Source organism: Fistularia commersonii, chromosome 32, assembly GCF_037954325.1.
Source record: "Fistularia commersonii isolate RoL2024-O1a breed Wild chromosome 32, RoL_Fcom_v1.0, whole genome shotgun sequence".
Lineage (NCBI taxonomy): Eukaryota > Metazoa > Chordata > Actinopteri > Syngnathiformes > Fistulariidae > Fistularia > Fistularia commersonii.
This window is the reverse complement of record NC_141315.1, coordinates 11417301-11432500: the sequence shown is the minus strand read 5'-3', so window position 1 is coordinate 11432500 and position 15200 is coordinate 11417301. Positions and strand designations below refer to the sequence as shown.

The 15200-nt window shown below is 59.0% G+C and overlaps 1 protein-coding gene across 4 annotated transcripts in view; it reads right to left on the bottom strand.

Moving 5' to 3' along the window:
• ankfn1a (ankyrin repeat and fibronectin type III domain containing 1a) overlaps positions 1 to 14687 on the bottom strand; it is a 27987-nt gene extending 13300 nt beyond the window's left edge. For 2 of the 4 annotated variants that reach the window (XM_086139641.1, XM_086139642.1), the window contains exons 1-7: positions 14667 to 14687; positions 11933 to 12097; positions 11451 to 11657; positions 10030 to 10232; positions 8434 to 8636; positions 5969 to 6006; positions 503 to 628 (exon numbers count right to left, since the gene is read on the bottom strand). In XM_086139641.1, coding sequence (XP_085995767.1) covers positions 503 to 628; positions 5969 to 6006; positions 8434 to 8636; positions 10030 to 10232; positions 11451 to 11657; positions 11933 to 12097; positions 14667 to 14671 — 947 coding nt within the window. In that variant the 5' untranslated portion in view covers positions 14672 to 14687. Of the gene's footprint in view, positions 1 to 502; positions 629 to 5968; positions 6007 to 8433; positions 8637 to 10029; positions 10233 to 11450; positions 11658 to 11932; positions 12098 to 13267; positions 13632 to 14666 lie in introns of those variants that run through there. The other 2 variants (XM_086139643.1, XM_086139644.1) reach the window with 2 other exon arrangements.
• Positions 14688 to 15200: the final 513 nt, after the last annotated feature.

Sequence of the window (15200 nt, the reverse complement as noted above, 5' to 3'; positions counted from 1 at the left end):
GGATGCTCTGGGCTTTGTGTGTGTGTGTGTGTGTGTGTGTGTGTGTGTGTGTGTGTGTGTGTGTGTGTGTGTGTGTGTGTGTGTGTGTGTGTGTTGGGGGTTTGACACTAAGCGGGAGTTTAAATGCCAACAAACACACCGTGCCCTGTGATTAATGTAGCTCTCCCTGCCAGCGCTGGATGTTCGGGGGTGCCGGAGCCCCGAGGCGGGTCCAGACCTCCGAGGCGGGTCCAGACCAGGTCCAGACCGGGTCCAGACCTCCGAGGCGGGTCCAGACCGGGTCCAGACCGGCCCCCCAAAGGAGCCACGGGCTCAACGCTCGGCGGAAGCCGGATCGAGCCGCAAAGGGCTCGGTCACATGACCCGCGGCCGGAGGAGAACGCGTCTCCTCGGCGCCGGACGCTCGTGTCACAACGCGCGTCGGGATCGTCACGGTAACGCCGAGCGTCCCCCGTCACGAGCGCGGACTCAACGGAAGGCGAATTCCACGGCCGCTCCTCACCGGTCCAGGCTGGCGCTCGATCCGGCCGGTCCCGGGGAGAACCGGAGCTTCGGCTCTCCGGTCAGAACGTCCGCCGACGCCTTCTGGTTCCAGCGCAGAGCCAGACGGGAGATTTTACCGTCCGACCTGAGGAGGAGGAGGAGGACAGGAGGAGGACAGGAGGAGGAGGAGGAGGAGGAGGACAGGAGGAGGACAGGAGGAGGAGGAGGACAGGAGGAGGACAGGAGGACAGGAGGGAGGTCAGAAGACTGGAGAGGCTCCGCCAAACCTCCTGGAAACCGGCGCAAACAAACCGGCGGCAAAGCCGGACCCGGGGACATCAAGGCGACAAGGAGCCGGCGTCGAGGAGAGGAGGTGCGAGGTGAGATGTTGGAGGTCAGCGGACACGACGGAGGGGTGGAAGTGAAAAAAGCGACGGGACGTTTATCAGCCCGTCAGAAGGAACCCGGACGGTAAACACAAACACCTGAAGAGAAGCAGCAGTTACCTCTAAAGCGCCAGATCGTCCTCTGAAAAAGAGCTCAACCCGGAGACCGGGAGACCGGGTCCACCGGGTCCACTAGGTCCGCTGGGTCCACCTGGTCCACCTGGTCCACCTGGTCCACCCCCTGCCCTCCGGCCAGCTGCCGCAGCAACATCTGGCCGCCGAACACGAGCCCACGCTTCCACGGCCGCACAAGAGAACATCTGCCTCCCGGAAAGAGCCGCGCATCCACCTGTCGCATCGGAGCCGCGACTCAGGCGGAGCCAAACACTCGGAGTGTGTCCCATGGGGGGGGGGGGGGGGGGGGGGGGGGGGGGCAGGGAGGGAGGGAGGGGAGGGGTTAAAGCTCCAGGAGCTCCAGAAGCTCCAGGAGCTGCAGGAGCTGCCCAGAGGAGAAGCTCTATCTCTGGCCAGGGAGAGACGCTCTGCTCTCTCTGGATGAACACCTGTTCACTGGTCAAATGCATTGCAACACACACACACACACACACACACACACACACACACACACACACACACACACACACACACACACACACACAAAGCAGCAGCAGAGTGAATGGGTGGTTTAGAGCAAGATGGGAGGAGGGAGGATAATGAGATAGAGATGTTTGAGAATAGCTGTGTGTGTGTGTGTGTGTGTGTGTGTGTGTGTGTGTGAGAGAGAGAGAGAAGACCTGGTGGAGGAGGGGAAGCAGCTCCTGCTTTTGAAAAGGCAGAGAACAGAAAGGAGGAGGAGGCAGAATGTTCTGATGACTGACAGGCTGTGGGATCAATCACAGGAAACGATCCCAGAAGGCGGGATGTGCGAGGCAGCCGTGGGTCGTGACTGAGCCGCCGGGAAGCCGGGACGAGGACGGCGAGCCGCGGGAAGCGCCGGTCTTCCTCCCGGTCTCCGCCGCCGGCCACCGGCCGACCGCTGGAATCCTCGCTGTCGGCGGCAGGAGGACCGTCGGGCCCCGACCGCGATATCGGCTCTCGATCGGCTGAAATGGGAAGCCGGATTCGCCGGGCTATCGATAAATCGTATTGATCGTCCGCCCGGAAGATCCGTGGAGAAAAGGCCGCCTTTGTGGCCTCATCTGGCGGAGCAGCTGCGTGCACACGTGCGCACGTGTGCACGCGCTGCGCTAATAGCAGAGTAAAGCATGTGTGTGAGGCGGCTCGTAAATTGCAGTTCAGCGCGACAGCCGGCCGGGAGCTAATTACACCTCTGCCGGTCGCTCGGTCTGTCGAGAACGGACCGACGCGCCGACGAGGAGGGGAACCAATGGGAACGGTGCACGGCTCGGGGGCGGAGCCGGTCGCTGCGCGGAGGGGCGGGGCTTAAACCCGGACGGACGGCCGTCAATCATCCGATCGGGCTCGCCGACTGGCGACTTCGATGAACCGACCGCTGATTCCGGACTCGGGAGCGCGGAGGCCCCGGGGACCCTCGTGCACGTGATCATTGTGACACCACAGCGGGTCTGAGGGCGACCCGTGGGTGGAGGTTCTGGAGGTCAAAGTTCAACCCGGCATCTCTTCCAGGCGCCTCCGGATTCCAGAGTCTCCATGTTGGACACTTGTTTCCATCTGATTCCAGCTTTACAGCCCAGACATGGAAAAACACCAACCACAGTGACACACACACACACACACACACACACACACACACACACACACACACACACACACACACACACACACACACATACACACACACACACACACACGGTAATTTAACTGATTTTCTATTGATTCTTAATTCTTTCATATTGTTTTGAGCTCACGTTTAATGAAATGGATTAATTTAATGATCCAATTGTTGATCTTCTGATCCTTTCAAAGGTTGTTTCATTGACATCAAGATTTATTTTCATTGCAGAACATTCCAGGCTCTTCAGAGGCGCTCATACATTTCACAGGATGCAGAGTTTGAAATCTGTCTCTCACACACACACACACACACACACACACACACACACACACACACAAACACAAGCAGTTCATTAAAGTTTGGTCTCTGTAGAATCCTGAGTCGACATCTGACAACAACAAGTTTTCTGACTTTAAAACAGTGTGTGTGTGTGTGTGTGTGTGTGTGTGTGTGTGTGTGTGTGTGTGTGTGTGTGTGTGTGTGTGTGTGTGTGTGTGTCAGAGCTGTGCTGTGTGTGGGAGTTGTTGAGCAGCTCTTTAGGGAGCGTGAGAGCGAGGAAATGAGTCGCATCCATCACGGGAAGCAGCGTCGGCGCCTCAATGTTGTGACAGCGGAGCGGCGCCAGGAGGCGGAGCTTGGTCGGCCCGTCTCCCGGGTCACATGACCTCTTCCCCCAGCCCTGGTCCGGTTGGACCATCTCCTCCGAAACGGGACGCGTGATCGATCGGGTCGATCGACGGCTGATTAGAAGGACCACTAAGCCCTCGGGTTTCCGAAGTTCTTCTGGACGTTCTCCTGCCGCGAGGCTCCTCTTCAGTCGTGAGTTCAACGTCGGAGAGAAGCAGCGGAGGAACCTCTCCTGAACCACGCCTGCTTCCTCCTTGAAATCCATGTCGTGCGTCGCTCCATGAAGAGACTCGTCCGGCGACGTCAGAGCCGCAGGAGAACGGTCACGGCGGCGTAGAGCAGCATGAAGGCCAAGTACAGCATCACATAAAGCCACAGCGCCGCCACGCTGAGCAGCAGCCTGGCCGCCGTCGACCACACGGAGGCGCCGTCGCCGTCGGGCTCCGCATCCATCGGCAGCGGCAGGAGCGCGGCCGCGGCGCCGCCTCGGGGCGATTGCTAATACAACATCCTTCACGGATGGCGGCGCCGGATGAGGGACGGCGGCGAAGCGGACGAGCTCGCGTCCGGGGAAAAGCATGCGGCGGCGTCACAGAGGTTAGCTTCGGCTAACGCGCCGCGCCCGGACCGCCGCCGCCACGTGGCGTTCAGAGGCGTCCCCTCACAGGCAGGAAGATCCCGCCGCATGACATCACAGCAGGTCGGCCTCGGTTTGCAGCGGCGACATCACAGACGCGTCACGCCATTCACAGCTGCGTGAGCCTCGGCGCGATGACATCACAGGCCTCAGAATGACATCACCAGCACATAGAGCAACATGGCGGCCAGATACAGCAGGATGTAAAAACACAGAGCGGCGCCGCAGAGCGACGTCAGAATCCTGTCGCCCCGCGACCCGTCCGACTCCATCGCCCGACGTCACGCCGGCCGAGAGACGCCTTAATATGGAGCGGGACGCGGCGGTGAGGTCACGGGATCACAGCGAGCTGCAGCGCCGGCGTGGACCGGACGCCTCGCTGAGGGTCAGAACAGGAAGCAGCTCAAGGACGTCAACAATCCTTCCACATCTAAGATGCAGGTCCGTCAGGGAGAGACGGAGAAACAGACTCTGCCATCGCAGGGATCCAGAAACTTTAGTCACGACTGCCAGTGACTGACTGTGTGTGTGTGTGTGTGTGTGTGTGTGTGTGTGTGTGTGTGTGTGTGTGTGTGTGTGTGTGTGTGTGTGTGTGTGTGAAACACAGTATGAAATCACCTACATGACTGATGAACTGTGAAGAGTGACAGGGTGAAGGTGGTCAGAAAAAGCGATAGAAAATTCAAAGTAGCAATCAACTGTCAGATGATTGACAAGCACATTGAAAGGTGCCCGTGTGTGTGTGTGTGTGTGTGTGTGTGAGACCATGTGACCTGTCCGCAGCAGAGTACAATCCAGAGTGCTGAGGACATCAACACAAAGCTGCAGTTTCTGTTCCTATGAAGGCCACCTTTCTTTCCTCCCTTCCATCGCCATGGCAACACGTAGCCAGAGGCCATTTATCTTAATGGCTACCTTGGGCCCCTCAGTGTGTGTCTGACAAAACAGTTGCTGCGGTGTGTTTCGCTGCTCGACACACTGCAACAATTCCACTTCAATGAACCCCCCGAGGTGCGGTCTACTGTGCTGCAGTGTGTGTGTGTGTGTGTGTGTGTGTGTGTGTGTGTGTGTGTGTGTGTGTGTGTGAGAGAGTTTAACGCTACATGAAATCACATTAGATCTTATTGTTCTGCTTCTCAGTCACGACGCCGCAGCCTCTCCATTTAACACAACGCCTTTCCCTGCAACTAAAACCCACAGCGAGGAGAACCTCCCTGCGACGCCTGGAAGCTCTGGAGGAACATCACGACGGCCTCGGACGCCACGGTGCAGGTGCAGACACACACACACACCGGTCGGAGGTGAACAGAGGAACACAAGTGAAATGTGAAGACCATAAAGGAGGAAGGAGAGCAAGTGGAATAAAACCAGGAGACGTCCGAGATCATCGAACCCTCAACCCCGTCCTCGGAGATGCATCACAACCTCTTGGCTATTCAGCCCACGCCTGCGTCTGCACCGGACCGAGACGCCCAAACCGCCCTCACTTCAACACACACACACACACACACACTCTCTGCCGGTGTGTGATATGTTGACAGCTCCACAGAGCAGAATGAAAAGGCGTTTTGTGGATCAAACTGAGAACACACGCAGAATGGGTTCTACATGGCAAACAATAGACATGTGGGCACACACACACACACACACACACACACACACACACACACACACACACAGCGTGATGCATGTGTGTTGGGGCTAACACATGCTGAATTCCATAAAGGTAAGTGGTGATTTAAGAAGCTTCTAGCAACTTCATCAGATTTGTCCATGGGGGGCCATTCAATGTCTCACAACCCACACAGACACACACACACACACACACACACACACACACACACACACACACACAAACACACACGATGCATATTCTTCATGAAAGACTGACATGTGAGGAAGAGGCCAGAGGTCGACCTCAGAAGGTCCAACTTCTAAGCTGTCCTGATTGGCTGTTTCCAGACTAGTGGGTGGAGCTCTAGGCTCCGCCCACTAGCAGGCGCTGCCCAATCACACGTTAGCAGAGCGAAACAAGGCCCATCAATCAGAAGAGAAGGTGAAGAGGATGCTCGGACTTACTTCTTCTTGGAGTCGTAGCGTCCACTCACTCCTGAGCTCTGTGGAGGAACAACAGCACCATTAGACACATACACACACACACACACACACACACACACACACACACACACACACACACACACACACACACACACACACACACACACACAGATGATGAGACCTTTGTTTGCCAAGGACAGGTGAGGCTGGAAAACATGGTAGTGTTGAGAATCCATGTGCAGCCCCAGAGGAGGTGGAGGATCTGCAGGTTCCTGCAGCTTCCTGGCCGCTCGCCGCTCGCCGCCGCTCGTCCACGCAGGACGGCGGCGAGCCTTCGGGCGGCGAGACGGCGGCTGGAAGGGTTGGGGCTTCATGTTGTGAGAATTCTACGTTGCCATAACAACGGTGGAGGAGAGTCAGGGTAAATTACCCCTTGGACGCCTGAAGGCCTCAGCAAAGACCCCTGAGGCTCCAGGGCCAGAAGCATCCCATAATATGTCACAGGGAATCGCTTGTCTTTATCCGGACGGTTGACATGCGAGGGCTCGTCCGTCTGTGCACGTCTGTGCACGTCCGTGCACGGCCACCCAGTCCAGCGTCCCTCCCACACACACCTGAGTGGATCCAGAAGGTCGTGGCTCGGAGCTGCAGCTGATCCATCCCTGACCACACTGTGTGTGTGTGTGTGTGTGTGTGTGTGTGTGTGTGTGTGTGTGTGTGTGTGTGTGTGTGTGTGTGTGTGTGTGTGTGTGTGTGTGTGTGTGCGGGGCGGCGGTGGATCTGTGTTTGCCAAAGTATTGGAGCCACTGAGATGTCAGGCTGAGGCGTGAAGAAGCAGCACCTCCTGACCAGAGCAGCACCGTTCTTCTCAGCAGGTTTCCAACCTCAAGCATCCCATCATTCCTGCTGCGGACACACTGTTTCCATGGCGACGCAGTTCCTCTTGTTAAATGAAACCTGACCTTTGATGAAACAGAGTCAAGGACGAGGAGCCGACTGACATCTTCCCCATCTTCATCCCCACACACACACACACACACACACACACACACACACACACACACTGATCCTGGTCATCTTCAGTGATCAGCTGAGATGTTTCATTGGCCGCTGTTTTCACTGGAGGAGGTTCTGAGATCTTCCAGGCGGCCGGCCTTGGAGAGAATCTCTTCTCAGCTGTCATGTTGGGCTCGCCAGTCAGAACCCTCAGAACCCTCAGAACCCTCAGGACCCTCAGGACCCTCAGGACCCTCAGAACCATCAGGACCCTCAGAACCCTCAGAACCCTCAGAACCCTCAGGACCCTCAGAACCCTCAGGACCCTCAGGACCCTCAGGACCCTCAGGACCCTCAGGACCCTCAGAACCATCAGGACCCTCAGAACCCTCAGAACCCTCAGGACCCTCAGGACCCTCAGGACCCTCAGGACCATCAGAACCCTCAGGACCCTCAGGACCCTCAGGACCCTCAGGACCATCAGGACCATCAGAACCCTCAGAACCCTCAGAACCCTCAGGACCATCAGGTCCATCAGAACCATCAGAACCCTCAGGACCCTCAGAACCCTCAGAACCCTCAGGACCCTCAGGACCCTCAGGACCCTCGACCTCCAGCCAGTTGGAGGTCCAGGTGAGCCTGGTCAATAGAAACCCTGCACCCATCATCTTCTCAGGTCCTGCTCCTTCCAGCCGCTTCTCGCCGGCGCCGGCAGAGATGCAGCGCTGTGATTGGTCCTCACCAGTGGCGTTCCAAGGAGCTGCTGGTCTTTGTGTCCCGCGGACGATCATCACGTCGGCGTCGTGTCCGAAGCCACGCCGTGACATCACTTCCTGTCCCCGAGGTTTTGTGTTTGTTTTTTTTAAACGATGTTACGCCTCTCTGCGAGGACATGGGTCTGTTGCCTAGCAACGGGCTCTCCGGACCACTGGAAGAAGCCCCAGAACTCCTGGACGTCCCGGACCACATGTTCCGAGACGCTCCGGTCGCTCCGTCACCTCCGGGACGAGACGTCGGGTTCGCGCACAAACATCTAGCGTGTCCCACCGACGTGCACGTACGTGCACTGGTTTTCAGCTCGTCTTTGAAACGCACCAGAGCCACGTTTCAGCGGGAAGTCGGTTTTCCGGGAGGTTCTGGAATCCCGTGTCTTCGTCTCCCGGAGCCAAACCAGACAGAGCATCGAGCCGGCGCTCAGGGAGAACGCCGACCCGGAGAAGCTCGGCGGCGTGGCGTCGCTGTGGCGTCGCCGTGGCAACCGAATCCGTCAAACAACCAGTAAGGACAGGATCCCGGGCCCGTCGCCGCTCCGCACATTCGGACCGCTTTCCAAACACACCGGTTCAGGATCTTCATTAGTAGAAAACTCCCGTCTCATTTTAAAACCCGTTGGCCGGCCGACGTTCGGACGCGGCGTTCAGACGCGGCGTTCAGACGCGGCGTTCAGACGCGTGCGCGGCGTGCGCAGCGAGGATCCGGCCGGGACTCACCTGGATTCCCCGCAGCTTCCTGCGTCCTCTCTCCAGCCGGCCCAGCAGCCGCAGGGGTCGAGCCTCTCCTCCGCACGGCTGCAGCAGACGCTCGTCCACCGACGCCGTCTTCCTCACCGCCAGACGCTCCCTGGAGGCTCCGCCCCCATCGCCTCCTGACACCGGAGACGGGTCAGGTGACCAGAAGTCACGCTGCACCGAACCTGGACCAGAGAAACCAAAGACACCTGTTGTCATTGAACACCAGACACACACACACACACACACACACACACGCACGGCCGATTGATCGGATAATGGAGGGTGTCATCAATCAGATCAATCGACTGGTTGACATGGAGTCTATCTTTGTGTCTCCATCATCCACTGAGGGTCCAACCTTCTTCTTCTTCTTGAGGGCCGACGCCGACACACACACACATTGCTAGGAGACGCACGGCGAGCGGCATGAGGGACGATGGCGAACAGGAAGAGGAGATCTTCAATGAAACACTCTGCAGGTGTCAGCTTCCAGGCCAAGCCTGCCTGTGTGTGTGTGTGTGTGTGTGTGTGTGTGTGTGTGTGTGTGTGTGTGTGTGTGTGTGTGTGTGTGTGAGATCAGATGTCAGAGCAGCTGCTGATCTGAGCCGCTGCATTAAAACTACATGAGAACACGGAGAGAAAGAGTTGCTGCTTCTGACATGAGGGAATGTTCCCTGGTGGGGGGGGGGTGCATGACCAACACACACACACACACACACACACACACACACACACACACACACACACACACACACACACACACACACTAGGGGGAGGAAACCAAAAGTGAGATGATGAGAAGGTTCCAGAACTTCTCTGGTTGTGAGAGAACGCAAGTGTCAGGCGGCAGGAGTGTGTGTGTGTGTGTGTGTGTGTGTGTGTGTGTCCCTGGAGCTGTGGCGCCCCCTGCTGGCCAGAGTCCTCCTGCAGGATGAGATCTTCTGAAAAGGCCGCACGGCGCCGTCTCTTTCCAGAGATTCTCTGAATTCTTGGTCTCCCGACTCGCCGCCGTCCGGGTTTCCCTCCTCTTCGCTCCCCGTCATTTTCCAGGATTTCTCCTAGACTTTCCGACAACGGCGTCGGGCGCCGCGGGGCTCCGCCGCCCCCCCGAGGCGGCGCGGCAGCCGCTCTCCGGTCGGTTCCCGCCGTCGGCCTCTTTCCCCTCAATGGAATCTTCCTCTGACTCGGCGTCTCCTCCCACAGAGCCGGAGGAATCTACAAACCCCGAGGAGGAAATCCACCGAATGTTTGTGGGAGAAGTTCATAAAACCGCCGAACACGCCGACGCCGTCCAGAAAGTTCCGGAGGGCCGCGGCGGACGGAGGCGTCCGTCACGTAGGACACGAGGGTCTCCGTGCGGCGCTCCGGGGAGGGCGGGGCCAACAGGAAGCCGCTTATCACGCCGGAGGAGGGTGGAGCCGGCGAGCGCCGCACAGGAAGAGACGGGTAAACATGGCGCAGACGCCATAACATCACACGCATTCCTGACGCTCATGGAACAGCGCCGCCGCCGCCGCCGCCTCACAAACCCGGGCCTCTGTGGCCGTCGCCATGGAAACAGATGAGGGGTCTCACCCGCGGCGTTCCAGTGGAGCCCCCCGGGACTGGCGGCCAGACGGCGCCGCTTCCTGATGCTGACCCCGCCGGAGGAGGCGGAGTCTCCCGAGGAGGTGGGCGCGGCGGGGGTGGAGGTGCGGGGGGGCGGGAGGGGGGAGACCAGGAGCGGCGCCTCGTTCCCCGAGGACGGCGACAGGAAGAGGGCGTCCACGTCCGGCGGCCTGCGGGAGGAAGAAGAAGAGTCAGGGCATCAGGTTCACACGTGGATCCCACCCGCTCCACAAAGTCATGACTGGGGCGCCTCCGGCAGATGTTCGGGGCCGTGACCTCCTGGCGACCTCCTTGCTGGTCGCCAGGAGGTCACCTCGGAGGTGACGGAGCCCCGGATGCCCCCCAGGAGCCGACCCCCCCACCGCTGCTGACCATTTCACACTCATTCCTGGGACGGGGCAACTGACGCCAACATGGCGTTCAGGTCCTGCGGGGAACACGGACATCCACCCATGGCCGTGTCTTTAAGACACCTCCCTCACACCTTCACCCTCCTGCTGTGAAGAACCTCCTGAGCTGCAGACGCACAGGAAGGAACAACACACACCAACACCAGAGTCTCTGCTGGGACTTTGACCCATGAGAAGGTCCTGGTCCCGGGGCTCACCTGGGCTGAGAGACCATGTCACCCCCACGCCGCCATGACACCCAAGCCCCCCCCCATTTCCTCTGCAGGACCAGGTCCAGGATCTGGTCCCACAACCTGGGTCCACAGCAGACTCTGCTGGTCTGCTGGGTCGGAGAAAGACCAGCGTGTCCCAGAACTGAGGGGGTTGTGTGACCATGCTGTGTGTGTGTGTGTGTGTGTGTGTGTGTGTGTGTGTGTGTGTGTGTGTGTATGACGAGTCAGACAGAGTTTATCAGCAGATCAAGTCACATGACAGGAAGTGATCTGAGCGCTGGCGTCGGGTTCTGGAAGACAGGAAGTGGATGTGACGTAGAAACTAATCAATCAGAGGTGAAGAATCAGTGTTTACCTCCTTCACTGGATGAAAAGTGAGACAACTGTGTGTGTGTGTGTGTGTGTGTGTGTGTGTGTGTGTGTGTGTGTGTGTGTGTGTGTGTGTGTGTGTGTAAAGGAGACCCCCAGGTTCTGAGAAGGTGCCCAGAGAAGCTGTATGCTCTCCACCAGAAAGCGCTCCATTTCCATCCATCCCACTGGAGACGGCGTTTATCTGCGGTTATCACGGCGCTTCCTTTCTCAGCCCCCCCCCCCGGCCCCCCCGGGACCCCCGGCTTATCCTTCATCGCCGTGGCAACAGAAAAACACACACAGCTCAAACATCCGAGGAGCGAGGAGAAGACAGGAAACCCCCGACGCCGCGACGACGACGCGATAAGTTTGGAACGCTAAGTTTGGCCCTCGGACAACACGGCGGCGGCCTCACCTGACCACATCTCCTGGCTCGCTGCAGGTGGAGCGCCGGGAGTCGGAGGCCGGCGAGGAGGACAAGGAGGAGCGAGCGGAGGCCCGGCAGATGGACGAGGAGGAAGAGGAGGACGAGTCCAGGCCTCGCGCCGCCAGCAGCGAAGACGGCATGCAGAGCCACGTCTCCAGGTCGGAGAACTTGGAGTAGCTGAGCATCTCCAGGACGCTGCGGAACCAGAGGAACGTTCCAGTGAGACAAATATCTGAAGAACATCCCAGGAACACAGAAGAACATCGAGGCGCTCCGAATGGGAGAACGTTTAAAGCGGCACTGAACGCCGAGGAGCCTTCCCGCGGTCACCAAGCCTCCAAACATCCTCGCGTCCGTCCTTCTCGAATATCTGAAACCCCCGGAGCATCTAGAGACCCGTCTGGAACATCTCCCTGTGAAGTCCGGATCAGGTCATCAAACAAAATGGAGGCAGAGACGGAGTGCGTCACCTCTCCTCCCCGACGCCCGGGAGCTCATCCTTCTCTTCTGCGGCGTGGAAGACGCAGGACGTCCTGGAGTCTCGTGGCGGCAGCAGAAGGCAGTTTTCAGAATCCAGAGCCATCTTCAGCCATACCTTCAGGAGGCCACGGCCCCAAGATCCTCTCCGCCGCGGCCTGGAAGACGGTCACAAGGTCAAGCAGAATCGGGGTGACGCGCCGACGTCACGCGTTCCTGGGATTCCTCCGCTAGCTCCTCCGTTAGCCTCTCGCCCGCTAAAGCTTCGCACGTTAGCGGCTCACGCCGGATGTCGGTTTGCGCGCAAACGTCCGACGCCGTGCGGCCGAGCTCACGGCTGTCAAACTCAAGGCTCGCAGAGCTAAAGGACACCTGCTGTGAGCGGCCAATCAAACTCCGGGTACATTCAGATTAGCCAACGTGTCCTGCAGGAGAAGGGATTTTCCTCTGTGAGTTTGACACCCCTGACCTCCTCCTGCCAAACATACGCCCAGCGCTTTGGAGACGTTACGTTCCTTCACTCGCTGGCGACGCAAACCTGCTCCGGCGGCTAACGGGTGCAGAAGACTTCTAAGTTAGCTTCGCCACATCGCATCTCCAACGGGTTTGGATCGGAGTCGGTGAAGCCTCCGATAGATGAGCTGGTTGCAGATGGAGGAGAACATGGAGGAGAACATGGTGGGGAACATGGTGGGGAACATGGAGGAGAACATGGACGGCGGTCAGCAGCGGCTCGTCACGTCAACGGCAATTCAAACAAGAACGTCTGCAAAGCACGAAATGTTTCACGAGGTGGATTTAGAGAGAGGAGATAAACAAATGTAGTAAAACCCCTCATGGTCTGCCTTGTGTGCATTGGGGTGCGCTGGAGGTGGTGGGTGAAGCAGAGGGGTCACCCCGGACCCCGGCTCACCCCGGCTCACCCCAGCTCACCCCTGACCCCACTCACAGACAATCACGCACTCATTCGGGCAATTTTCAAACGTTTCCAATGAACCTGCCGCACGTCGGTGGCCTGCGGGAGGAGACGCGGAAGGTCACGCAAAAAGGGTCACGCAGAAAGGGTCACGCAGAAAGGGTCACGCTCCTCCGAAGCACCGCCCGTCCCGTCCGTGACCCGTAACGCGGCTACGCGTATCCGGTGAAGCGCATCGTCTCCGGGGTCGCTCCCGGTCCGGCGGTCCGCTCGGCTCCTCCGGTCCGGCGTCGGATCCATCGGAGCGCCCGCCCTCCCGCGGTGGGACGGCGCGTTGCCATAGAAACCCGCGGTCCCGCCCCGGGCCGGAGTTCGCCCGGTCCACGCGTGGCGCCGCGGATCCCGTGCAAACCTGCGGGGGCGTTCGCGTCCGGACGGCGGCTCCCGGCGGCTCCGGTCAGCTGCGGTCCGCCTCCATGCTGGCGAAAAGTTGAGGCTCCGCGCGTCAACTTTCCTGCGCCGGCGTGGGTTGAGGCGCGGCTCCGTGGGTTCAGGCGCGGCTCCGGCCTGGAAACGTGTCTCCGCGCCGTCCCGTGAGAAACATCCCAAAATACCGCCGCCCAGCCCTTGCGGGCTCACGTTTCACTGCGGTGAAGCCTCCGCTCCGCCGCCCCGCCGCTCCGTCCCGCCGTCCCGTCCCGTCCCGGCCCACATGTGGGAGCGGCCGAGCCGCCGCCGCTGACTCACCCGAAGCCCACAATTAGCGGCCCGACGTCAGCCGGACACAGCCGAGCGCTTCCGGAAAGACACGAACACCGAGACCGCCTCTCACTGGGTAGTACTCTAATCACATGCTGACTGGGGGGACCGGGAGGACCGGGGCGGACCGGGGTGGACCGGTAGGGACCGGGGGGGGGCAGAGGCGGACCGGGGAGGACCGGTGAGGACCGGGAGGACAGGGGCGGACCGGGGCGGACCGGGGAGGATCGGGGCGGACTAGGGTGGACCGGGGCGGACCGGGCAGCAACGGGGCGGACCGGAGAGGACCGGGAGGACCGGGCAGGAGGGGAAAATGCAACAGGAGCGAAAGAAAGCGAAGGCGAGTTTGGAAAGTAAGGAAAGAGTTGGAGGACATGAAAGGAGGAAAGTAAAACTACATCAGGAAGGACAGAGAGGGAGAGGAAGGAAGGAGGGGAGGAGAAGAACGGGAAGAAGGGATGAAGATGATGATGATGATGATGAAGAGCCGCCAGGATTCATGAACGTGAAGAACCGGGTCCTCCCCACGTCCCCGTGTGTCCGTGGCGTGGGTGGTTGACCCGGGACCCGCAGGTGTGAACGTTCAAACCCCGCAGCTCAGCTCGGATCCAAAGATCTCGCCGTCCATCTGGAAGAAGTGATGTTTCTGCTGGAAGAATGGAGCCACTTTAGCTTTTTGAGTGTCCATATCTTCTACCCGTCTGGAGGACAGGTAGGGAGTGTGTGAGGGAAGCCTCCTCACCTGGGCCTGTGTGTGTGTGTGTGTGTGTGTCGTGGACCTCCAGCAGACCGTTTGCCAGACACACGGCCTGCAGTTCCCTTCCCCACCGCTAGATGGCGGTGTCTGAGAGGAGACAACTCTTTATTTTAAATAAACCATCAAACGCTCATCTTCCCTGCAATGCGTGGATCTGTGTTTGTTAAAGAGCTGAAGCTTCTTTGTCCACGAGTCGGTTGAGAGTAAACCTTGCCTTTATCCACCATCAAATGCTTTTTCCTCAGAACTGACCTCAGAGTTTCTATGCAGATACAGTTTAAAAATGAATCCCAACCTCATTTCATGATGAGCCCCACATTAACGCCGGCCTTCGGGGCAGATCGGTCCCATCACTCGCTGCTCCAGAAGGACGCCGTCGGCCTTTGCGACATGTCACTCTGGTGAAAGTGTCACCCGGACAGGCCTTCCTCCACCAGGGGGCGCCACCGCCCTTCATACCCGCCGTCGGGTTCAGGGTTCGGGTCGGACGCGGGACGTTCCGGTAACTTAGGAACGTACTCTTGTCCAGATCTTCTCGGCGGGGCGACCCGCCTTCAATTTCTCCGAGAGGCTTCTTCGGTTCTGTGAAGAAACTCAAGTACGGTTGCCAAGACAACAAGATTTGGACCAGAATTCACCCGGACGACCGAGAACCTCCGCAGACAAGTGAGGAACATTCAGAGGCTTCACGTCCTCCCTTCTCTGTGCAGAGCAGGTATCTGCTGCAGGTCCACCAACACACCCAGGTACCGAAGGGACGGGGCGAAGGAGGCACGTAGCACGAGCCGATCAACCGGAAGAGGGGCGGGGCTTAACATCAGCCGTCAAT